The 26,974-nt window shown below is 36.7% G+C and overlaps 1 protein-coding gene across 2 annotated transcripts in view; it reads left to right on the top strand.

Moving 5' to 3' along the window:
• The first annotated feature begins 3,525 nt into the window (after positions 1 to 3,525).
• Positions 3,526 to 26,974, top strand: part of Mindy2 (MINDY lysine 48 deubiquitinase 2) — an 81,319-nt gene continuing 57,870 nt past the window's right edge. Inside the window, exons 1-2 of one of the 2 annotated variants that reach the window (XM_040274103.2) lie at positions 3,526 to 4,665; positions 21,249 to 21,306. In XM_040274103.2, coding sequence (XP_040130037.1) covers positions 3,832 to 4,665; positions 21,249 to 21,306 — 892 coding nt within the window. In that variant the 5' untranslated portion in view covers positions 3,526 to 3,831. The remainder of the gene's footprint in view (positions 4,666 to 21,248; positions 21,307 to 26,974) is intronic. The other variant, XM_005316621.5, reaches the window with a different exon arrangement.

The raw sequence follows: 26,974 nt of genomic DNA, 5'->3' as shown, positions 1-26,974 counted from the left end.
TGTTTAATTGTGCTACTTGGAAATATGAGGACAAGGAGCCAAAAAACAGCTGTGATTTGAAAGGGATTACTTCTTAAGAACAGGATTCAAGCCAAGTGCAATAGTATATGTCTGTAATCCCAGTGGTTTGGGAGGCTGAGGCAGGAGGATTAAAAATTCAAAACTAGCCTCAGCAAAGTAGCGAGACCCTGACTCTAAATAATATATATATATATATATATATATATATATAATATGGCTGGGGATGTAGCTCAGTGGTTAAGTACCCCTGGGTTCAATCTCCAGTACCAAAAAAAAAAAAAGAGCAGTATTCAAAGATGTGGAGGAATAGAGCAGAGAAGCTATTTAACTTTTTAAGACTATTACATCCGTAACTTTAAAGACTAATCCTAGGGGCTGGGGATGTGGCTCAAGCGGTAGCGTGCTGGCCTGGCATGCGTGCGGCCCGGGTTCGATCCTCAGCACCACATACCAACAAAGATGTTGTGTCCGCCCAGAACTGAAAAATAAATATTAAAAAAAAAAAAAGACTAATCCTAAAAACTAGATTTGGTAACACAGACCTATATTCCCAGTTACTCCTGAGGCAGGAGGACTGCAAATTCATAGCTAGCCTGGGCAACTTAGCAAGATCCTGTCTCAATATTTAAAAAGAAGGCTGGGAATGTAGCTCAGTGGTAGAGTACCCCTGGGGTTCAATACCAAGTACCACAAATAATAATTACTATGAATTTGGGTAGTAACATTTTAACTTAAAAATGGTTTATCATATCTCAAAGATTAGGTAAAAATACATATAAAGCAAAAATAAGACATTATTCAGTTTATTGTTTTATTGTCTCTGGTACTCTCCTTAGATGCCATTCCCTACCTGCATTTAAAAAACAAACTATGTATAATTATTTCCCTTTTTTAAATTTTAATTAATTTTTTGGTGCTAGGGATTGAACCCAGAGCTTCTGGCATGCCTCTATCACTATGTACATTTTTATGGACTCAAATAATTATATATTTTCTTGCTAATCTTCATCTTGACCTATATAATTATTGACTACATTGAAAAGAAAAACTGGTTCTGCTTCTTTTTGTTGTATACAAATTTTAAAATTATGAATGTGAACATTTGAAACATAAACTAATAAAAGTCTACCAGTATAAGTACAGGTTTTTCCAAGTGGGTTGTTGTTGTTGTGTTTGTTTGATACCGGAGATAGAACTCAGGGGGCTTTACCACTGAGCTACACTCCTAGTCCTTTTTATTTTTGAGGAAGAGTCTTACTAAACTGCTGAGACTGGCCTTGAACTTGCAATCCTCAGTCTCCTGAGCCACTGGGATTACATGCATGCATCACTGTGCCCAGTCCAAGCAGGGCTTTTAAAAAATGCTGAAGGGCCATTATTTGAGAACTATGTTCCATGATTTTTGGATCTATGTGTAGTTTAATGGCCTATGTATGATTCTTCATTTATTTAATTTGTTCATATAACAAACCTTTACAGATCTTCTTAAATTTGAGAAACCATACTAAATTCTGAATTTCCTGAAATCTATAATATTCTCAATTGTACTTCAAAGTTCTGTAATGTGCTTAATCCAGCAATATTGGGGGGAAGGGAAGGCAGTACTCGGGATCAAACCCAGAGCCTTCACATATTTAATACTGGCAATTCTTTCTTAGAGAAAAATTCAAATCTAACTACAGAATTTATTGCTTATGGATCAATATGGAAACCAAATACACACAAGGTTCCTAAATTCAACATTCTGAAGAAACTTTATATTATCTTTTCTGATTTTTTTGCTTTCCAAAAAAATCCATCTTCTGCCTGCTTCAGAAACTATACTTACCGAGCACGTATTAAAAGTATAGCAATATTCAGATGCAGTGGTACATGAATGTACTCCCAGTGTCTCAGGAGGCTAAGGCAGGAGACTCCAAGTTCAAAGCCAGCCTAAGCAACTTAGTGTGGCCCTAAGCAACTCAGCAAGACCTTGTCTCTAATACAATATAAAAAAGGGTTGGGGGCTGGGATTATGGCTCAGTGGTAGGCACTTGCTTAGGACCCGTGAGGCACTGGCTTTGATCCTCAGCACCACATAAAAATAAATAAATAAAATAAAGCTGTTGTGTCTGCCTACAACTAAAAAAAATTAAAATTAAAAATAAATAAATAAAAGGGGGTTGGGGATGCGGCTCAGTGGTTAAGTGCCCCTGGATTCAATCCCTGCTACCAAAAAAAAAAAAAAGAAAGAAAGAAAGAAAAAGAGAAAAAAAGAAAGAAAGAAACAATTAGAAAAAAAAAGTCAAGGGTCTGAAGATATAGCTTAGTTGTGGAGCACTTGCTTAGAAGGCCCTGGGTTTGACTCCCAACACTTACTTAAAAAAAAAAAAAAAAAGCCAAACAGCAATTCCCATGAAGATAAGAACTCTGCGGACTACAGTGGCATCCGCAACGATAAAAACAGTACCCACCAATATACTTGGTATTAAAATGTGCTGAAGAATGAATAAAACAATACTTTGTAATGTTGGCTATATTCTCTAACCAATAGAATACGAATATATCATATTCTATTATGTGTCAGGGGTTTTTGTTTGTTTGGTGTTTTTTATTTTTGGTGTTTCTGAGGATTGAACTCAGAACCAGGGGCATGCTAAGGAAGCTACATCCTCACCCCTTTTTATTTTAAGACCGTGTTTCACTAAGGTGGAGGGAGACAGGCCTTAAATTTGTGATCCCCCTGCCTCAGCCTCTAGAATAGCTGGGATTATAAGCAGGAGTTTGACTCAATACGTCAGATAAGATCTGTGTTGTAATTTTTGTGTCCCCAGAGCTGGAGGAAAGGGGGATTTCAAGAAATGGTGCTTTTCTAAAACTTTGAAAATTGCATGTTCTGAAGAGTAGTCAATTCTTATTAGAAAAAGACATTTTTCATTAGCAGGCGCTTCCCACTCCTTGCAAAATGAGGCCAAAACCAAAACCACAGACTTGGCTAATTCGAACGCAAAAATTTTTTATTTAAATTTATTATTACTGGCCCAAATTACCCACTTTCTTTTGCTGCGCAGGCCAATATCCACAACCACACTGACGCCTCCTATAGGGCGAACGTCGCACCAGTAGCCGGTGGGAAGCGCAGCGATTCTCAGCCAGAACAGGGAGAATGAAATTTGTGCACTGCAGTAATCTAAACACCTCGAGCAGATCTCCGCCTTTAAAAGCTTTATTCGGTAAGAAATGCTGTGAATTTTTCATATTACAAGCTGGGGAAACAAGTCTCCCGAGCCCTTCTTCAAATGCTACGACCACCTCCAATACCCACCCCAACCCCGCTCAGACCCACATCCGACCCGGCTCTGAGAGGTCACAGCCAAGAATTCAGCCGCCTCCAGCGCGGGCCTTTAAAGCAGCGGTTCGCGGTGGGGCTGCCCCAGAGTTCAACTTCCGGCCACAGAGTGAGAGGATGTTTTCCTACTGGAGCTGAGGCCGCGAAGACGCGCCCTAGCCACGCCCCCGGCCACGCCCGCCACGCCGGGCTTTCGGGACTCAAGCCGGCACCCGCACGCGGGAGGGACTGGGCTACGTGGGCGGCTGCTGCGGGTTCGCCTTCGCCCCGCATAGCTCAGTCGCGCGGGGGCACGCCCCTATCCGGTGGAGGGCGCGGCAGCGGCGGCGCGCGCGCTCCCGGTGCCCTCCCCAGTGACGTGCCTGGCCAGGGCCGCGCTAGGGCGCTGTAACTGCCAGTGCCGCTGTCATGGCGTCGGAGGCGCTGGCTGAGGAGTGCTGGCTGCGGTCTCTATAGAGCCAGGGGCGGGCGGCCGGCCGGGTATGGAGAGCGGCCCCGAGAGCCTGCTGCCGCTAGAACACGGGGTGGCGGCCGCGCCAGGGCCGGGAACAGGTACTCCCCCAGAAGGACTACAGGAGACCAGGCTTGCCTCTGGAGATGGTCCTGGAGTACGGGCGGCGGAGAACGGCAGCGGGAATGGGCAGGGGGCGGCGACTGCCAGAAGCCCCCCAGACTCCGCTTCTCCCGCGGGCTCCCCTCAGACTCCTGGACTCTGCAGCTCCTTCCCGGGCTTGGACTTGAAGGAGAGCGTTTTGGAGCGTCCTGCTCCCGCGAAGGCGCCTCTGAGAGGGCAGCACAAGGTGACCGCCTCCCCCGAGACAGCCGAGGCCGTTGCGGGCCTTGGTTTGGGTCCGGCCGGAGACTCGGGGCCCCGCCTGGATCCTGCTGACACCTGCCGAGCAGAACTGGCGGCCGCTGGCTCCGAGGAGCCCCGTAGCGCTGGCGGCCTCAGCAGCAGTTGCAGCGACCCGAGCCCTCCTGGGGAATCGCCAAGCCTGGACTCCCTAGAGTCGTTCTCTAACCTGCACTCTTTCCCCAGTAGCTCCGAATTCAATAGCGAGGAGGGATCAGAGAACAAGGTTACAGAGGAGGAGGAAGGCGCGGCAGTATTGCCTCGGGCTGCCCCTCTGTGCAGAGAGGAGGAGGAGGACACCGCTCAGGTGTTGGCAGCCTCGAAGGAACGCTTCCCGGGACAATCTGTGTATCACATCAAGTGGATCCAGTGGAAGGAAGAGAACACACCCATCATCACCCAGAATGAGAATGGACCCTGCCCATTGCTGGCCATCCTCAATGTTTTGCTTCTGGCCTGGAAGGTACATTCTGCAGCTTTCTACTTCCTACCGTTTCTGGGGAGGGGCAAAATGGGATGAGGAAGCTATTGCTTGTCAGCTGATAGCTTCCTCCTTTCTTCATTCATCAGTCTTCTTTTCTTCGATGAAATTCATTCCAGGAATCCTTTGTTGAAAGAATATTCATGTTCATATATATATATATATATATATATATATATATATATGTTTATCATGTATGTGAATATGAATAGCATATACATGTCATATGTGTTGATCATACATATACATCGTGTGTGTGTTGTATACACACACACACATCTATCTCAGGAAGAATTGCACTTAACTTCAAATCTCTTTAGTAGTGTTTAAATAAGAGTTCAACATTCAGTTTAATGTTGTGGTTGATATACTGTACTTACAAACAAGTAGGGCTTAAACCGCCCTAAACCTAAAGTTATTTTTAACTGATGTTTTTCTGTAGTATTGCTTTGTATTGGCTTTATAACATAGGCAAAAAAAAAAAAAAGTGAAGAGTTGGAGAAGGTGATCTTCAAAATTTACCATCAATCCATGATATCATGGAATAAGTTACGATGGTTATGTTTAATCTATTTTCTAAATAATTCTTGCCCCATTTGGATACTTAAGGGAATGGTTATAGACCCTTTAGAGAAATTCTTCCTAAGTAAAAGAGGTTGGGACCTCCAACCTTGGCTAAAGGTCTCAACATTGATCTGAGACCTAATTACCATAATTTCTAGTTTTTCAAAGACTGATTTTATTTTATGCATGATTTTTACTTCCCTCCTTTCTTTGGCTCTGCTTAAAAGGTTTGGCATTATTGCCTGTAATCATACATCAGAACGTATTGAAGGAGCTAAAACTATTAACAACTAAAATAAAAATATATGTCTAAGATAATGGAGCAAAAAAAGGGAAGGGTAAGTATGTTGAAGACTCAGAATGAGTAACCTGTAACCTGTGTCTTGTGTAAGTTAGCAGTTTCAAGGTGCTGAGGAATTGCATCTCACACCACTTATTTTATTTTCAAAATGTTAATTATATCTATAGATAAAATATTCCTAGGAAAATAATAGCTTGGATTATTCTGATCAGTTAGGAAGAAAATCAAGTAATATTTATATATGCTGTATCTTCCTATTGCTAGCAAGGCTGATACAAAGGATGTAAGATTAGAAACCTTTCCATTATCTGGTTTTTAATGGCACTTGGATATTTTGAGTGAAGACAGGTGCCTGCTTTTTTTTTTTAGGGAACTGGGTATTGAGCCCTGGGGCACTCTTTCACAGAGCTATGTTCCCAACTTTTTTTATTTTAATTTTGAGACAGGATCTCACTGAGTTGCTGAAGCTGATCTCAAACTTTTGATCCACCTGCTTCAGCTTCCCAAGTCATTGGGATCCTGGTGTCTAGGCAGTGCCTGCTCCTGAAGAGCTATCAAGATATTTGGGATTGCTGTCTTTATTTATGTAATATTATTAAATAATACTAAATATTAAGTTATATGGAACAAATGGGAATGTACTAGATATTCAAAAAGGAGAAATTTTCCTTTGGTTTGGCACAGTCCCAGAAAGCTTCATGGGATTAATAGGTCTTGAACCAAGCTTTTAAGGAAAAAAGGATTTAGGATAACAGGGAAATGTATTTCCTAAAGGGGAGAATAATATAAACAAAAGGAATGCAAATAGAATGGATAGTGTGTCTGTGTTTGTGTGTGTTTATTAGGAATGGTGATGTTCATATTGCTAAGTTTATACTGAAGAATAATAAAAATGAAAAGGTGTAGAAGACCTACTTGATGGAGGCTTTTGACCAAGGAATTAAAACTTGATTCTGTGACCCATTCTCTTTTGTAAGAAGGAATAATTATTAGTTTCCTTTAAGATTTTCTCTCTTCTTAGTTTCCATATAGTACTGCAGAACTTCAGAGGAAGAAGCAAATAATGTGTGGGCTGGAGTACTTGGGGATAGATGAGCTTTGAAATGACTCTGAAAGACTGATTTGAGTATATGATCACATCTTTGGGTTTCCACTATGAGTAAGGTACTATAGAAATGCAGAGAAGAGTATAAAACAAATTTTGTCTTTGTTCAAAAGAGGAGGCAGATGTATAAACAGTAATTGCAGAGCAATGTGAGAAACTCTAATGTATTATGAAAATACAGAGAAAAGGTAATTGGGGATTCATGGGAGACCTTCATAGAAGAGAACCTTATGAACTATGTCTGTAGGATAAGTAAGAGAAAGCCTTCTAGACAAAGCATACATTCAAAGACTCTAAAGCTTTTAGAAAAAGGTTTGTTCTCTTTGGGACCTCCAACCTTGGCTAAAGTGCAGTGTGCAGTGGAGGAAGGAAAGAGGAACAGCAGGAGGAAAATTGATAGGTCTTGTTAGGCTGTGGATCAGCAGGCATGCAAATGAATTTGAAGAGTATTTTGTAGTCTTTTTTCTTCATTTAGTCTATGTGCACAAAAGTCTGTCATCAGTAGTCATTGACTGATAGGGAGATGGATAAGAGAACCAAAGTAAAGCAGTATCTCAAAGTAAACCAGGAATTCTAGAGGTTGAAACTATCTTCATAATAATGATGTTATTTGCCTTTTTGAAGTTTTGGTGGAGTTTTCTAGGCTGCATGATTGGTGATAAGTTGCCAATTGCTCTGACAGTTAATGGAATGTTATCTACATATTCTTTTTTTTTTTTTAGAGAGAGAGAATTTTTTTAATATTTATTTTTAGTTTTCGGCGGACACAATATTTTTATTTATTTTTTATTTTTTTTAATTTTTAATTTTTTATTTTTTTTTAAAGAGAGAGTGAGAGAGGAGGGAGAGAGAGAGATAGAGAATTTTTAATATTTATTTTTTAGTTCTCGGCGGACACAACATCTTTGTTGGTATGTGGTGCTGAGGCTCGAACCCAGGCCGCATGCATGCCAGGCGAGCGCGCTACCGCTTGAGCCACATCCCCAGCCCTTTTATTTTATTTTATGTGGTACTGAGGATAGAACCTAGCGCCCCGTGCTTGCCAGGGGAGCGCGCTACCGCTTGAGCCATATCCCCAACCCCCGTCTATATATTCTTGTGTTTTAAATTTTTCTAAGTTTTGCCAGGCAAAACTATATAATCTCAGCAACTCCAGAGGCAGAGGCAGGAGGATCACAAGTTGGAGGCCAGCATTGTCAGTTTAGTGAGATTTGCTTATCCACTGAGCCTCATTCCCACCCCTTTTTATGTTTTATTTAGAGACATGGTCTCACTAAGTTGATGAGGCTGGCTTTGAACTTCCAATCCTCCTATCTCAGACACCTGAGTAGCTGGGATTATAGGCATGTGCCACTGCACCTGGCTTTAGTAAGACCCTGTCTTAAAATAAAAATAAGGGTTGGGGATGTAACTCAGTAGTAAAGCAACCCCGAGTATAATCACCAATACTGAAAAATGATTTTTTCCCCTCAATTTTAATTTCTAATATGGTAAATAGTAACAGATAAAATCCACATAGACAAAAACTCTTTGGGATCCTCAATAATTTTTAATGATTCTGAGGACACACACATACACACACATACACACACTCACATACTCACTTTTTTTTTTTTGTAGTGTTGGGGAAGGAACCCAAGGCCTTATACACGCTAAGCATGTGCCACTGAACTACATCCCCAGCCCCACTTTTTTATTGAATCCAGGGCCTTGTGCATGCTAAAGTAGGAGGCTCAACCACTAAGGTATGTTCTCAACCCCAAGATTGTAGTGAATGTAATAGAAAAAATTAATAAGGATAGCTTTTTTGTTTTGTTTATTTTGGCTGTGCTGGGGGTCAAATCCAGGGCCTAGCACATGCTAGGCAAGTACTCTACCTCTGAGCTACATCCCTAGCTCTAAGCGTAGCTTTTTTTTTTTTTTTTTTGATACATAATTCTTTGCTTTGCCTTTTCTCTTTAATGAAGGAAGGTACCAGTGATGAATTTATCACTAACTAGATATAAGAAATGAAGGCTGCCATGGGATATGCCTGTAATTCCAGCTACTCTGGAAGCTGAAGCAGGAGGATCCCAAGTTCAAGGTCAGCCTGGCAACTTGGCAAGACTCTGTCTCAATAATAAAATTTTAAAGAAGGCCTGCTGCTGTAACTCAGTGCCAGAACGCTTGCTTAGCATGTGCAAGGCCCTGAGTTCCCCAGTACCACCAAAAAAAAAAAAAAAAAAGAAGGAGGTGACATTCTTTTTTTTTCAAATTTGGATAATACCTATTTGTTGGGTCTTTCATAAGATAGGAAAGGTGTAAATGCAATAATTTTAGATGGGAAAGTTGATGGCAAAGTTTGCTGTGTCAAGTTAGAAATGTCTAATAGAGGGACATAAAAATATTATGCTTCCAGGAGCATGGACTGGGTCTCAGGAAAGAGGTAAAAATTATAATAGAGACTGAATTTGGGGATTATTGCATAGATCTGAGTATGTATCTATGAGAATAAATGAATTCTCCATGGAAAGTGATAAGCTATAGTTCTCAATATTTTTCTGCCTCAACGAATGTAGCTCTTAGAAACATCCTACCTACCAGTTGCCTCTGTTTCCCCAGTTCCTCCTTTACCCCATTCTCCAACAGGTAAAGAGAAAACAGGATTAAAGATTAAAAAGGTGTGTTAGAAGTAAGAGAATTGAAAAAAAATCACCACATGTACAATTTGAAATGTGGAATGAGAAGAAGAAATAGGACAATGTCGTGAGAGTAGTCAGGGAGAGAAAATGAAATAGGAAAATGGTTTGTTACCATTGTCAAATGCAGCAAAATCAAGGAACAGATGGAGTAGGAAAGATTTTGCCAAAAAAGGACCGGTATGGGGACAAAGTCACAGGGGACAGGAAATACAGGTCTTCAGAATAGGTGGTACAGTCTCTAGAGAAAAGGAACACCAATTTCAGTTTCTGAAGGATTGGGACAAGGATGATACAGACTGGTCATATTAATATAGTGAGATAGATGGAGTGTGGAACCTCATATTTTCCATTGTGGCAGAGTAACTATTGAACTCATCAGTAATTAAGGAGAGAAGGAGAGACATTATAAAGCATTGAAGGGATAGATTTTTAGGTACTTTGCATTTTAGAGAAGTTTCTTTTCTTTCTTTCTTTCTTTCTTTTTTTTTTTTTTTGTATTATGGATTAAACCCAGGGGCACTTAACCACTGAGCCACATTAGCAGCCCTTTTTATTTTTATTTTGAGACAAGGTCTCACTAAGTTGCTTAGGGCCTCGCTAAATTGCTGAGTCTGGCTTTGGACTTGCAATATTCCTGCTTTAATCTCCTGAGTGGCTGGAATTTCAGGCAGGCACCACCACACCCATTTTAGGTAGGCTTTAAAAGCTTTTGCTATGTCAGTTTTGCTTTTTTGTTGTTTGTTTTTGGTTTTTCTCTAGTAGTTCTCTTCTACCTGGAAATAGGACCAGGAAGAATGTCTGGTTAGTGTTTTTAGAAAATGAACTTTTCAAGGGTTGATTCACGGAAGGTAAATGAAATAAGAGTTTTAAGTGAAACAGTTGAGCCACTTGTTTGAGAGGATGAAATCATAAGATCAGTAGACTGAACACATAGGAGGATTTGAGTGATTAAGAGGAAGTAAGTGCAGTGGTTCTGGATGAGAGATGACAGTTAATAAATTTGTTTCTGATGATAATGGCTTTATGTTATACATGTTGAAGCTGACTGAATGATGAATACTCGATAGTTGAGTATGTTACTACCTTTCTACCTTTGCACATGATTTAAACTTTAAAAGTTTTTGTCCTAATACTTTTATGTTTGCAAAGATATTTAATAATAGAGGGAGTCCCTATTTTCTCTTTCTTTCAGAAAGAATGTTGTAGATTCTGAGGCCAATATACACAAAAACTTCAATGAACTATACTGTATATTATGAGAGAGGTCATATCATAGTATAAGAGCTAATTATTATGTAGGTATTAGCATTTTAATAGAAGAATGAATTCAGTATTCTAATTTAAGATGCTGAAATACATAGCCTTTTCTCCCTAACCCTTTTGGGTAGGAAATTCTTTTCCTCATTTTCTCTTTCTTTGTTTAATATGAGTTCAGATCTATAAATGATCTTCAGTTAAATCAAGGGATAAATGCCAAAGTTCTGAAGCAAGATTTTTGTTAAGCTGATTTCTTCACACATCAAACCAACAAACTGTAAGATGAGGATTGATTCATTTGATTCTGTAAATTATTTTAAAAGCTTAAGTTTTAAAAAAAGAAAAAAAAATATACCTTACACACAAAAAACAAGCTCATCATAAATTAAATCAAAATACACATTTAACTGAGAGAAATATTTGCCAGATTGAATGTCTAAAGATTAATTTCTTAGTTTATATAGAACCCTTATAAATTATAAAAAGAGCTGGGTGTGGTAGTGCATGCCTATAATCTCAGTGACTATAAAAGGTTGAGGTAGGAGGATTACAAGTTTGTGTTCACCCTGAACAACTGATAAACACCCTGTCTCAAAATAAAAAGTAAAAAGGACTGGGGATATGGCTCAGTGATTAAATGCCCCTCAGTTCAATCCCTGGTACCAAAGTACCAGAAAAATATAAACAGCACAATAGCAAAAGAACCAAAAGGCCATTAACAGAAAATCTGAAGTTCAAATGGACATTTTTCTCTGTCTCATTGTCACCTACAAAATGAGGCTCCATGGAGGTAAGTTTTTTTGCCAGCAATGAGCTCTTGCCATAGTTCTCCCTCCCTCCCTCCCTCCCTTTTTTTCTTCCTTCCTTCCTTCCTTCCTTCCTTCCTTCCTTCCTTCCTTCCTTCCTTCCTTCCTTCCTTCCTTCCTTCTTTCCTTCCTGTGTGTGCAGCTACCTCTTCTTTCTTGTAATGCTTTGCTTTTTCCCTGACTTGTAGGAACATTGCAATCATACAAATTTTCTCATGTTCTGTTTCCTAAAGTAAGCACAAAACTCTCTTGAGGTTTTCCAAGTGTATTTATTACTTATAAAAGCAAAAACAGATGGTGAACCAAAGGTTCTATCTTAGTCTCTGCCCACTCTCTTTTAAATATAGATCTTGTGAGAAGAGATTAAAAACTTCACAAATGTGGGGTTTTGTTTACACAAATGATTTTAAGGAGTTTCTGAATCTTTCATTGCTAGTCTTTCTCAAGAATTAAAAGTAGTGTTGTATCTCTGGATTTGTGAGATAAAGTAGATGAGAGCTGATGATAGTATGATAGTAATAGTGCCAGTGGGTGATGTGTGCATTTTCTCCTCTGCCATTGATATTGGTATTCTTTCAGTGAAAATTCTTCCTTCTCCCCTTCCAACCTTGTCTGTTGAGGGTATAGATGGTACCAACAATCATAGGACTTTGAGTAATATTAAGTATTCAGTTAATTTTGTGCCCTCTTACTGTGTTATTATATATGCATCATATATATTTTCTTTTTTAATTTTTTCAAGTGTAAAATGAAATATTTATGTAGCTATTGTTTTCTATTTTGCATATACAAAAAATTGAAGCTAAATAAAGTTTAAATAACTTGTCCAAGGTAAGATTATCACCCACTCCAGAACCAGAAATCTCAATGGATATATTTGAATGGGATGATAAAATTCAAGATATCAGTAAGCCTTGTGGACAATAGGTCTGGGGCAGAGAAAGATAGGATAACCTGTGATAAAGAAGTAGAGATAGACTCTGTGATTTATTAGATCAAGTCCCAAAGATCTAATACTAGACTCATTCTGTTTTTTTTGCCCCTTGTGCTTTATGTCTTTGGAAATATCTGACATTTCTTTTTTTCTTCTCCTTTTTATTTTTTATTTTTTGTTATACTAGAACTTGAAACTAAAGCCGTTTGCCTGTTAAGCATGTACTCCACCACTGAGCTACATCCCCAGCCCTCTTTATTTTTATTTTGAGGCAGAGTCTCACTAAAATGCTCTAGTTGGCCTTGAATTTGTGTTCCTCTTGCCTCAGACTCCTTAATAGCTGAGATTACAGGTGTGTGCCACCTTGCCTGACTAGTACATGACACTTCTAAGTTCAGATTTTTGGGGGGGGGGTTCTATGGTGAGTAAACTTGCCTTTGCCATCATTCAATAATTTCTCTCTCTACTGCTACTACCCTTGAAGCTTTCTTTAGCTCTTACTTGGACTACCTCAGTTGTCTTCAGACTGGTCTGTTATCTTACCTTGTTCTTGTTCCTATGTATCTTTCAAGCAATTAATGTGAAAGTTTCACTGTCAGGTGGTTTTTTTTTTTTTTTTTTTTGTGAAGATTTTTTTGCATGGTAAGCTTGCTGAACTTCTTATATATGTAGTGCTGAGGATTGAACCCAAGGCTTCATACATTGAAAATGCTTTATTTTGCTAAAAAATCTCATTGTGAAAACATTCTTTATTGCTGTAAAACACTTTGAAGTAGGGTTGGGGATGTGGCTCAAGCGGTAGCACAGTCGCCTGGCATGCGTGCGGCCCGGGTTCGCTCCTCAGCACCACATACAAACAAAGATGTTGTGTCCGCCGAAAACTAAAAAATAAATATTAAAATTCTCTCTCTCTCTCTCTCTATCTTTAAAAAAAAAAAAAAGCACTTTGAAGTGTCTGTAATTTAACCTGTAATTTTTGTTGGTTTTTAAATAGGCATTTGTGTTACTTGGAAGAAGGCATCTATATTATGTTAAAAATTAATGATGAAAATGTTTCAAATTAGCCTGAGGTTGGGATTGTCTCATAAAAATTTTCTGATTTAAATACTGGTAGCAAGTAGAAAGTCCCCAAATAGATTTACTAAAGCGTTGAAATTTTATTTATTTTTTAAATTTTAAAATTTTTATTTATGCTGGGTGCACTGGTGCACACCTATAATCCCAGTGGCTCAGGAGGGCTGAGACAGAAGGATGGTGAGTTCAAAGCCAGCCTCAGCAAAAGCGAGGTGCTAAGCAACTCAGTGAGCCCTGTCTTTAAATAAAGTACAAAATAGGCTCAGTGGTTGAGTGCCCCCGAATTCAATCCCTAGCACTTCCCCCAAATTATTTATTCATTTTTGAGTCAAGGTGTTTCTATGTTGCCCAGGTTGACCTCAAGCAATCCTGCCTCAGCATTACAAGTATCTGAGACTACAGGTATATACTACTGTACCTAGCTAACAGTCTGAATTTTTAATATTTTTAAGTATAGTAATAGTGAATAGTACATATAATAAATTAAATTATTATTAAAAATGATGTATAGTAGCTTATAATACATACATTTTATTTGCTGGAGCCAGAATTTAAGGCATGTTGAGAGGATCCATAAGTTTTTGAGTTTTATTTTGAAAAAAGAGAAGCCTACCTTTCTTTTCTTTTTCCCCACACTAATAATATTTCTAATATTTTCAGAAGAACAATGTCTTTGCAATTTTAAGTCAAAAAATCATGAATATTGTAGATTCATGCTGAATACATTGATATATGTGTATATATTGCATATTCAAAATTAGTGAAATTTGAACAAGAAGAAATTATATTATTAGTGATTCATTTTACTGTGAGTACCTTATTCCTAACTGTGGTGGATTGGATCCAGAACTCCCCAAAGATGCTCAAGTTTTATATAAAATGACATTGTATTTGTATACAACCTATCTGTGCATCTTCCTGCATACTTTAAATTACCTCTAGATTACTTATATTACCTAATAAAATGTAAATGCTGTGTAAAGTTGTCACACTATATTATTTTGGGAATAATGACAGTTTTAAAAGTCTGTACATGTTCAGTACAGATGACCTCCCCTTGAATATTTTCTATCTGGTTGATTGGATCTGCAGATATGGAACCTGTGTCTCTGGAGGGCCAACTGTAATGCAAAAATAGTCTATAGTATGGAAATCAAATAATTCATGAATGAATTAAAAATGTTATCTCAAGTTCCAGCTCAACTTCCTGTTTTTTTAAAATATATATTTGTAATTGACATATAGTAGTTGTACATATTTATTGACTGCAGTCTAACATTTCAATACACATATACAAGTAGATGATCAGATGAGGGTATCACCTTGGACATTTATAATTTCTTTGGAGAATATTTAAAACCTTCTCTGCTAGCTATTTGATATATTTAATTACTTGGCAGACATAGTTTTCCTACTGTGCTTTATAATATTAGAAGCTATTCCTCCTACCCAACCATATCTCTGCACCTTAAATTTTTTAATTAAAAATTATATATATATCTTTATTTGATATAATGACATGTTTCAATTCAAGTTTGTCATTCAGACACAATTCCAAAGTAGACACTATTTTTTTCGACAAACAAACTTATCTTCACTTGTCAAATTCCTTTTGTTGTTGTTACTAAGGATTGAAACTGGGGCACTTTATCACTGAGCTACATCTGCAGTCCTTTTTATATTTTGAGATAGGGTCTCACTAAATTATTGAGGCTGGCCCCAATCCTTTGACCTCAGCCTCCTAATAGCTGGGAGCCATTGTACCCAGATCAAATTTTCTATTTTTGATGATTAAATGTGTCACCAGCTGGCTGGGCTGGCAACAAAAAAAACACACAAACACAGAAATACCTTTTTCAGGGGTCAGGGATGGCTCAGAAACCTCAGGTGTCAGCTCCCATGCTGGAAGGCAAGGGGAGCAATGGGGACAAGAGGCAAGAGAGAGAGCATGCCTGAAATCCTCTATTTATTGGGAAAAGCCATTCATAGAATATTCTACCCAAATAAAGCAAGGGATTGGATTTTGAAGGGTGGAGTCTTGCTTGGTGATCTTGTGGTCAGTAGGTTGATTGACATCTTGGAAAGCCACACCCATCTCAGGTGCTGTGTGGGACCACAGGCAGAGCAAGAGGAAAGGCACACATATGTCCCATGTAACACCAGTCCAATCCCCTCATAAGCTCAAATGAGCATAGCTCATACACACAGCCCATGGATGGCTTGTGACATACATAAATGGATCCCAATTTTTTTTTAAAGAGAATGAGAGAGAATTTTTAATATTTATTTTTTAGTTCTCGGCGGACACAATATCTTTGTTGGTATGTGGTGCTGAGGATTGAACCTGGGCCGCACGCATGCCAGGCGAGCGCGCTATAGCTTGAGCCACATCCCCAGCCCCAGGATCCCAATTTTTAGTCTCATGAGTTGATTATTCCTTTTCCATCATCCTCCGTTTTTGTGGTTTTTTTTTTCCCCCCTGATACAAGAGGTTGAACCCAGGAGTGCTACCACCGAGGTATATCACCAGCCCTATTTATTTATTTATTTATTTATTTATTTATTTATAAAATATTTTTTAGTTGTAGTTGGACACAATACCTTTATATTATTTATTTATTTTTATGTGATGCTGAGGATAGAACCTAGGGCCTCACACTTGGTAAGTAAGCACTCTGCTGCTGAGCCACAACCCCAGTCCCCCTTTTTATTTTTTATAAAAAAGTTTACATTCTATAGGTCTCAAACTTCATCAATTTTTTTTAAGTCATAGATGGACACAATATCTTTTTAATTTATTTTTATGTGTTGCTGAGGATTGAACCCAGTACGTCACACTTGCAAAGCAAGCGCTGTACCACTGAGCTACAACCCCAGCCCAACTTTGTCAATTTTTGATGTAAAATATGTCTCAAGCCAGCATGGTGACACACACTTATACTCCCAGTGACTGTAAGAGGTTGAGGTAGGAGGAGTGCAAGTTTGAGGCCACCCTAAAAAACTGATCGAGACCCTGTCTCAAATAAAATATACTGTTTGTTTGTTTTGGTACTAGGGATTGAATCCAGGAGACCTTAACCATTGAACCATATTCCTAGCTCTTTTTATTTTTTTTTTATTTTGAAATAGGGTCTAAGTTTCTTAGGATCTTGCTTAGTTACTATTTGAATTGCTATACTTTGAATTGCTATTCTTCTGCCTTGGTGTCCCCAATTGCTGGGATTATAGTTGTATACCACCATGCTTGGCTGTCAGTACATTTTTTTTTTTTAATGGACAGGTTATGTAGCTCAGTGGCAAAGTGCTTGTGTTGAATATGTGATACTCTTGGTTTAATCCCCATTGCAAACAAATAAAACGTTTCAGTGGGTTTTTTTGTTGTTGTTGTTTTTGTTTTGTGTGTGGTGCTGGGGAGTGAAGCAAGCACTGTACCACTGAGCTGCACCCCCAACCTTCCTGATATTTTACCTAAAATTTCATTGAATGTTTTTCTGTTTTATTAATTGATATTCTAATTAGATATTTAATAATAATATATTGCTGGTCACTTTTGCTATTTGGAAATTTCAAGACTAAATTCTTGCCATAAGTTATTTAAACTCCTTATTTCTTAGTTATTGCTGACTCCCATGCATTTGCCTCCCCACTCAGAATATGAAAATTGTAGGTATCAAAATCTTGGCATATAATTTTTAGGACATTATAAGATTCTGATCAAGATTTAATTAACAACAGAAGATTTTGTTGTTTTTATTTATTTATTTAATTTTATGTGGTGCTGAGGATTGAACCCCGGGCCTTAGGTATTGATAGGTGAGTTCTCTGACACGGAGCTACAGCACCAATCCCTCTTGTCTATTTTTTTTGGCTTCATTTGAGTCTATCCTCAAATATACTTCACTCTTTAAGAATTACAGAATAATTGGGCTCATCAGTTTTACCTTAGTGGAACATTTGGAGTTGCAGTAGCTATTTTCTTCTAATGGTTGATAAATTTTTATTCTGATATTAACAATTTCTCAGGAAATCTAATTAATATAATGAAATCTTATTCATAGGATAGGACATTATCTATTTTCATATTACATTTAAACCTCACTTTATTTTGGCTTTATTAATTTGGATCTATGTGTTAATATATGCTGAGAGGATTTGTTCATATTTTAGGAAGAATATTTAAACTATGAGAGTGGCTTCCAGATACCCTGTATAAGAGTACTTATTTACTTTTAAAAAATATGTTGTAGGTTACTATTAAAAGAGATCATACATCATTTATTTCACAGCAAAACTTAAAGTTTAGAAATTTAGAAAGATTGCCACAACTGCTAATTCTTTTTTTTTTAGCCAGCTATTTTATGACCTGTTTTTTTCTTGAATAAATTCTAGAGACAAGTTTATTTTAGGTCATTGACAAAACCCTCTGCACTTGTTTTTGAGGTAGTGATGGAGGAAAGCAAAAAAGCAAGCTTTTAGGAAGATCTTCATTTGTGGTTAAAAATAATATTTGGGATTCGTTTGAGGTAAACATTTTTTCACTTTTATACTCTTCCATAGTTTTAATGAACATACAGTATTTTATTAGCTATGATTCAGGAAATAGATCTATCACTGAGTATGCTCATAAAGAAGTGAGTTAAAATATTTATTCATTTGGTTAGGCATGTTGGTGCACAACTATAATCCCAGCTATTTGGGAGGCTGAGGCAGGAGAATTGCAAGTTCAAGACTATCCTGAAAAATTTAGTGAGACTCAAAATTAGAAAAAAAATAGTGGAAGAGGGGAGCAGGGGTATAACTCAGTGGTAGAGTGCTTATCTAGCATGAGTTCAATCCCCAGTCCACAATAAAATAAAATAAAATATTTTAAAATTGTGTATTTGTTGGTCTCACTTCTAAAATCAGTATACAGGTTGTTGTTTACCATTTCTTGTGTTTGAAGCAAGATAGGGTAGCAGTTGCTATTTGGAAATTTCAAGACTAAATTCTCAAAACATCTGTTTGCAGATAACTAGGATTATAGAATATATTTCTAATATCCTTACCTTAATCACCCCACCTCCTGATGCTGGGGTTGAACTCAGAAGCCTCACACTTGCTAAGCATAGTCTCTACCTTTGAGCTAGATTCCCAGTCCCCTTGGTTTTGTATTTTGATAGCTTTATAGTAGGATGACTACATTACCCAAAGAGAATAGATAGGCCTTAATTTATTTAAGAAGCATTGTTAGGTGTACGTGGAATTTTTTGATTGGTCTGAAACAGAAAGTTCCACTTTAGGATATAAATTTAGTTAATTTAAATATCAGATTTTTATTTTTTCCCTTGCAGTACTGGGAATTGAACTCAGGCCTGTGCACAACCAGACAGGTACTCTACTACTTAGCCATATCATTAGCCTTAAATATCAAATCTTAATTTTGAAACATCTTGATTAAGTATTATATTATGACTGTTAAAAATCTAAATATTTTGGGCTTTCTGTGCCATGCAGTCTTAGAGAAAATAAATTCTGACATTGTAGTACAAAAGCAGTCAAAGAATACATAAATAAGAGTGACTATGTTTCAGAAAAATCTTTGTTTAGAAAAACAATAGGCTACAATTTGCTAATGAATTTCAGTTTTAAAATATGCTGTGTATGGGAGGTCTCTATTTTCTGCTCAAAATCTGCTAAAAAAATCTTAATTAAAAAAAATATATCAGTAAAAATAATTTAGGGGGTTGCAGTTGTGGCTCAGTGGTAAAGTATTTGCCTAGCATGCATGAGGCTCTAGGTTTGATCCTCAGCACCACATAAAAAAAATAAAAATAAAGATATTGTATTCACCTAAAATTAAAAAATGAATATTTAAAAAAATTTAGAATGAAATAATGATCAAAACCTTCATGAGGAGCCAGGGTTGTGACTCAGTAGTAGAGTTCTTACCTAGCACGTGGGGGGGAAATGGGTTTGATTCTCAGCACCACATATAAATAAGTAAAATAAAGATCCATTGACAACTAAAAAATATTTTTTAAAACAACCTTCATGATATCTCTTTATTTCACTAAGTGGTAAATCCAGTAGATAACTAAATTATAAGTATCATCTGTCATATATGCTCTCAGGATCTCATGACAGGTTCCCCCCACCCCTTGGTATCAGAGATTGAACTCAGGGGCACTCAACCACTGAGCCACATCCCCACCCCTATTTTGTATTTTATTTAGAGACAGGGTCTCACTGAATTTAGCATCTCACCGTTGTTGAGGCTGGCTTTTAACTCACTGACCCCCTGCCTCAGCCTCCCAAGCCACTAGGATTACAGGCGTGTGCCACCATATCTGGCCACCATTTGGTTTTATAGGGATCACTTATACAACTTATTTTACTCATTGATTAAAGCAAAAAAAATTTGTGACATGTCATTAATACATTTGATAACATAAATCTAGAACACCTCAGAGAATTGTTGGAGAAATTGTTGATGTAATTGATATCCTTGGTTAAGTAGAAAATTCCTGAGGAATTTTTGATTGCCTTGCTTTCATCTTCCTATCATTGATATAGTAATTATTTTGTTGGTGTTTCCCTCCTGTAGTATATATTTTCTCCTGTGAATATAACAGGATATGTTTGTGTCAGTTAAAATATTTACAATCATTGAGTGTAATATCCATGTACTGCATCTAACAACTTATTTGAAAAATTATTTTAGTCAGGTGCTATTGAATTAGCTTGACTGCATTTTCTGGGGATCAGCTTAACTATAATAAATGTATATCCTTTTAATCTTTTATTGTGAAACAATACAGAAAAGCACATCAGATTCCATGAATTATTATAGTTATTAATTAATTGATTAATGAGTTATTATAAAGAAAACATCAGTGGAACTACCATAACAAGAAACAACATGGCCAGCACCCCAGAAGTCTCTCTTCCTTTCTCCAACTATATAACTCCTTCTTTTCCCCTAAGAATAACTATAAATCCTGATTTTTATAGTATCCATTTTCTTACTTTTCTTTATAGTTTTACCACTTATGTGGCAAAACAATATAGTGTAATTTTGCCAGTTGTTGAACTTTACTTTTTTAAAGATTTTTTAAAAATATTTTTAGTTGTAGAAGAACACAATACCTATATTTAATTAATTATTTATTTAAAAAGTTTTTTAGATGTTGATGAACCTTTATTTTATTCATTAATTTATATATGGTGCTGAGAATCAAAACCAGCTCCTCACACATGCTAGGCAAGTGCTCTAACTCTGAGCTACAACCCTACCCAATTTTTAAAATTTACTATATTACAGATAGATTCTTAAGTATATTACTAGTACTTTAATACTGTATTCATTTTAGCCATTAAAAAAATGTTCAAGGTAAGCCTAACAGGTTCTCACTATATTACTTAAGGTCTTGCTAAATTGTTGGGGCTGGCTTTGAGCTTCAGATCCTCTTGTCTCAGCCTCCCTAGTCACTGCATTTATCTTGAACTTCTTCAGTATTTTAGTAAAACAGTTCCACAGATGATCTTGTACCTTTTCTTGCCCTTTAGATGAATTTTTCATGAAGGACTCTGTTGTAGGTACCTAATTAATAATAACTATGATGAATGGTGAAGGGTATAGCACTTGGCTTTGAAAATAGATTTCTCAATGTCTTTTATATCACCTTGTAAATTGCATAGTGATAGGATTGACTTCATTATTTTTATAAATATTCTAATAAAAATGCATGTTAACATATATGTATAGTAGACACATGTGCACATAAATACTTTTGCTTCTGATTTTAATAAACACTTCAGTCATCCAAAGAATTGGATTTTATAGCACTAATACTTTCTTTTTCAGGTGAAACTTCCACCAATGATGGAAATCATAACTGCTGAACAACTGATGGAATATTTAGGTTAGTGTTGAAGAGTGGATGATTTTATATCTCTTCCAAAATAAAACTAAGTTTTCAAAGCTGATATGTTACACATTCTCACCTTTACAAAGTACTATATTATACACTGTTTTAAAATTATATTTTTAATCTGTTAATTTTTTAACTAGTATGTTACTATTCTTAGATGTTATAGGCTTCTAACCAGCATTAAATTCTGCAAGGAGAATAGGTGATATCTAGAAAACAAGATGCATATAAAGTGTAATAAATTGCAGAATGGGAGATGACACAGAAACTCTGACATTGCATGTAGAAGGTATTAAAAAAATATTGGATAGGTTTGGGTTAAAGATGAAGGAGGTAGACTGGAGATATAAGTCAGTGGTGGAACATTTACCAAGTATATTCAGGGTCCTGAGCTCAATCCCCAGCACCACAAAAAAATAAAAAATAAAGGCAAAGGGGATGATTTAGGGTAGTGCTACTCAAAGTATGATTCATGATCCTATGCCAGTTTATGAAGTATTAGTTCAGTCTCCAGTGAGATAGGAGCTTAAATCACGATATAAAACATTTACATTAGTAAGTACACTTAATTCATCCAAAATGTTTTTTATAGCAGAATTTTCTTGATGAAGGAATCAATGTATTGAATTGCATTTTTTCACAAACTTATTTCTAATAAAGTTTGTAAACCAGTTGTTTTGAGTTGAACTTGTTTAGAGAGTAGGAAGTTACACATCATACTGAGATCTTTTAAAATTTTGGCAAATAATAATCTCTATATATTTATACTATTGCCAAATAGGAAACCTTAAACCATATTTTTCCAGTTTTTTTTTTTAGTAATTAAAATTTTATTTTTAAAAATATTGTCAGCTGATAATTTGGCTCCACCATTCCAGATAATTAGCTGTTTGTTTTGTTTTGTTTTGTTGGTAAGATATAGGCTTAGTAAAATAATTGGGATTGCAGTTTTGGAAGACCTTTTTCTTTATGTAATTCATATCATTTAATCCCTACTCACTGGCTAGGGACCTCATGGTTATAGATAGAATACCTACTTATTTGCAAATAGACTGGATTTTTTCCCTTTTATTTTTATTTTTTATTTGGGGGCATGGTACTGCAAATTGAACCAGGGCACTTTGCCAATGAGCCACATCCCTAGCCATTTTTATTTTTTATTTTGAGACAGGGTCTCACTAAGTTGCTTAGGGTCTTGCTGATTTGCTGAGGCTAGTCTTGAACCTGTAATCTTCGTATATCAACCTTCCAAGTTGTTGGGATTAAAGGCATGCATCACAGCACCAGCTAACCTAAGTTATTAATCCTTCCACTTAATGATTTCTAAATTATATATCATGGGGAAGACTCAATATGCTTGGTGCTTTGAGGAATATCCAGTGTGACTGCCAAGGAATGTGCAAAAGGAAGCTAGTAGGAGATGAGATCGCACATGGAGTCAGATCACATAGGGTCCAGTAGCTGTTATAGAGGCTGACTTGCTGTGAGTTGGGAAACCATTAGAGGATTTTGAACAGAAGACTGATATGATCTGATTTGGATTTAATGAGAATTCTCTAGCTATTATGTTGAAAATAGACCTGGGGTAAGGACAGGAGCAGAGAGACCAATTAGGAAACTTACAACAAATGTGGTAGTAGCTTCAAACAAGGTAGAACTGGAGGTGGTAAGAAGTGGTGAAATTCTGAACATATATAGCTGACAGAATTTCCTGATCAGTCAGATGTGGAATGAAAATGGAGTCAAGGGTTACCCTGTGGTTTTTGGCTTGAACAGTGAGAAGGATGGAGTTGTCATCAACTGAAACAGAAAAAAATGGAAGGAGAAAGTTTAGGGAGGAGAAATATCAGGATACTTATATTTGGTTATAAGATGCTTATTGATATTCAAATTGGAGACATCAGGAAGGCAATTGGATATATAAATCCAGAATTAGAGAAGAATTCTAGATCATTGCTGTATAATATAACTTTTTGTGATGACAGAAATGTTCTGTATATATGCTTTCTAGTTTGTACCCACTAGCCCACACATAGCCCTTGAACTCTTAAAAATGTATTTGATGTGCTGGGCACAGTGGCCCATGCCTATAATCCCAGCAACTCTGGTGGCTAAGGCAGGACAATAACAAGTCTGAGGCTAGCCTTGTCTCAAAATTCAAAATAAAAAGGTCTTGTGTACCTAGCTTACTATGGTACACTCAATGGTAGAACACTCTCATATTCAATATTCAGTACCACACATACACACACAAATGTAGCTAATGTGACTGAGGAATGGATTTTTGGTTATTTGTTTTTTTATTTTTGCAGTGCTAGGTATCAAACCCAGGACATTGCTTGTGTCAGGCAGGTACTCTACCACTGAGTTATACCCTTAACCCCTGAATCTTTAATTTTAGGTAATTTAATTTGTATAGAAACATGGTGCTATTGGCTACTGTATTAGATAATACAGGTCTAATCTGTAAATTATATATTTTAAGATAAGATATATAAACGGGAGATTGGGTGAGTTCCTAAAGGGAATGAATGTAGATAGAGAAGGGAAAAGATTAGTGGACTGAATCCAGGGCATGCCAGTGATTAGCCAAGAAGGAGAAAAATAGGAAATTGAGATTTCCAAAACTCCAAATGAAGAAGTGTTTCAAGGAAGAGTGAGAGATTAGGTAAATCTCAAATGCTGCTAATAGGTCAAGAGGGATGAATAATGTAAACTGACCACTGGTTTAGCCACAAGGATGTCACTGGTAGCTTTGTTAAGCATATGGAATGAAAACCTTACTGTAGAAAAGTGAAAAATTTAGACCTTCATACATAGACATAGAATATATAATAATACAGATAATTTGAAAGGATATAGCAAAATCCCATAAACAGAGTCATATATACACAAGTACTGATAGCATAAAAGAATGAAATTGGTGCAAATAGGACATTAATATTCAGAATATACCAAGAATTCAAAGAACTAAACAAACACTTCTCAAAAGAAGAAATACAAATGGTCAAAAAGTACATGAAAAAATGTTCAACATCTCTAGCAATTAGGGAAATGCAAATCAAAACTACATTGAAATTTCATCTCACTCCACACTAGAAAAACTAGGGAATAGTAGGAACATACCTCAACATTGTAAGAACTCTATATGTTAATCCCAAGGTCAACATCATTCTAAATGGAGAAAAATTAAAAGCATTCTCTCTAAAAAACTGAAACAAGACACTTTCATCACTTCTATTTAACACAGAAACTCTAGCCAGAGCAATTAGGCAAAAGAAATAAATTAAAGGAATACAAATAGGAAAAGAAGAGCTCAAGCTATCCCTGTTTGCCAAAGACATGATTCTATATTTAGAAGACCCTAAAAACTCAACCAGAAAACTCCTAGAACTCATAAAATAATTTAGCAAAGTAACAGGATATAAAATTAACAACCATAAATCAATTGTGTTTCAATACACCAATGATGAATCAGCTGAAAGAGAAATTAGGGAATTTATCCCATTCACAATAGCCTCAAAAATAACAACAACGTGAGAATCAATCTAACAAAAGAGGTGAAAGACCTATACAATGAAAACTATAGAGCAATAAAGAAATTGAAGAAGACTTTAGAAGATGGAAAAATCTGTACTTATAGATAGGCAGAATTAATATTGCCAAAATGGCCATACTACCAAAAGTGCTATAAAGATTTAATATGCAATTCCTATTAAAATTTCAATGCCATTCTTCATAGAAATAGAAAAGGCAGTCAAGAAATTCATTTAGAAAAATAAGAGACCCAGAACAAAGCAATCCTTTGTGAGAAAAGTGAAGCAAGAGACATCACAATACCAGACCTTAAATTATACTACAGAGCTATGGTAATAAAAACAGCATGGTATTGGCACCAAAACAGACAAGAAGACCAAAGGTACAGAATAGAAGACACATAAATACAGTTATCTCATATTAGAACAAGGCACCAAAAACATACATTGGAGAAAAGATATCCTCTTCAACAAATGGTGCTGAGAAAACTGGAAATCAATATGTAGCAGAATGAAATTTAACCTCTACTTCTCACCTGCACAAAACTCAAAAGTGGATCAAAGACCTAGGTATTAGACCAGAGACCCTGCACCTACTGGAAGAAAATGTAGGCCCAACTCTCAATTATGTTGGTTTAGAACTGAGTTTCCTCAACAAGACTCCTAAAGCGCAAGAAGTAAAATCAAGAATCAATAAATGGGATGGAATCAAACTGGAAATCTTGTTCACCGAAAAAGAACAATTAAGAACACAAAGAGAGAGCCTACAGAATGGAAGAAAATCATTGCCACCTGCACCCCAGATAGAATATTAATCTCCAGGATATATAAAGAAATCAAAAAACACAAAACAATCAAATAACCCAATCAATAAATGGGCAAAGGAACTGAACAGGCACTTCACAGAAGAAGAAATATATGAAAAAAAACGTTCAACATCTCTAGCAATTAGAGAAATGCAAATTAAAGCTACACTGAGATTCCATCTCACTCCAGAGTGGCATTTATCAAGAAATCAAATAACAATAAATATTGGGAGGATGTGGGGGAAAGAGTTCACTCATACATTGCTGGTGGGGCTGCAAATTGGTGCAATCACTACTATAGAAAGCATTATGGAGATTCCTCAAAAAAAATGGAACCATCATTTCACCCAGTTATCTCACTACTCTGTATATACTCAAAGGACTTAAAATCAGCATACTACATTGACACAGCCACATCAATGTTTATGGTGGCATAATTCACGATAGCCAAATTATGGAACCAACCTAGATGCCCTTCAACAGATGAATGGATAAAGAAAATGAACACAATGGAATATTACTTAACCATAAAGAAGAATGAAATTATGGCATTTGCCAGTAAATGAATGGAACTGGAGAATAGCATACTAAGTGAAACAAGCCAATACCCCCCAAATCAAAGGGTGAATGTTCTCTCTGATATGTGGATGCTAACCCACAATAAGGGGAGGGGGCTGGAGAATAGAAGAAATTCATTGGATTAGATAAAGGGGAATGAAGGGAAGGGAGGGGCATGGAAATAGGAAAGATATTAGAATGAATTGGCCACAACTTTCCTTTGTTCATATATGAATACACAACTGTGAAACTTCGAATCTTGTACAGCCACAAGAATGGGATCCTAAATCATACTCCATGTATGTATAATATGTCAGAATACACTCTACTGTCATGTATATCTAAACAGAATAAATAAAATTTTTTAAAAATTCATTTTACTCCGGTCAGAATGGCAACTATCAAGAATACAAATTATATCAAATGTTGGTGAGGAGGTGGGGGAAAAGGTACACTCCTATGTTGTTGGTGGGACTGCAAATTAGTGCAACTACTCTGAAAAGCAGTATGGGCATTACTCAGAAAACTAGAAATGGAGGGCTGGGGATATAGCTCAGTTGGTGGAATGCTTTCCTCGAATGCACAAGGCCCTTTGTTTAATCCTGAGCACCACAAAAAAAAAAAAAAAAAAATTGGAATGGAATCATCACTTGACCGAGTTATCCCACTCCTTGGTTATACCCAAAGGTCTTAAAATCAGCATACTGCAGTGATGCAGCCACATAAGTGTTTATGGCAGTACAATTCACAGTAGCCAAG

This window comes from Ictidomys tridecemlineatus, chromosome 5 (assembly GCF_052094955.1).
Source record: "Ictidomys tridecemlineatus isolate mIctTri1 chromosome 5, mIctTri1.hap1, whole genome shotgun sequence".
In the NCBI taxonomy this organism is placed as follows: domain Eukaryota; kingdom Metazoa; phylum Chordata; class Mammalia; order Rodentia; family Sciuridae; genus Ictidomys; species Ictidomys tridecemlineatus.
The sequence above is the reverse complement of the archived record's forward strand: the minus strand, read 5'-3'. Positions and strand labels throughout refer to the sequence as shown.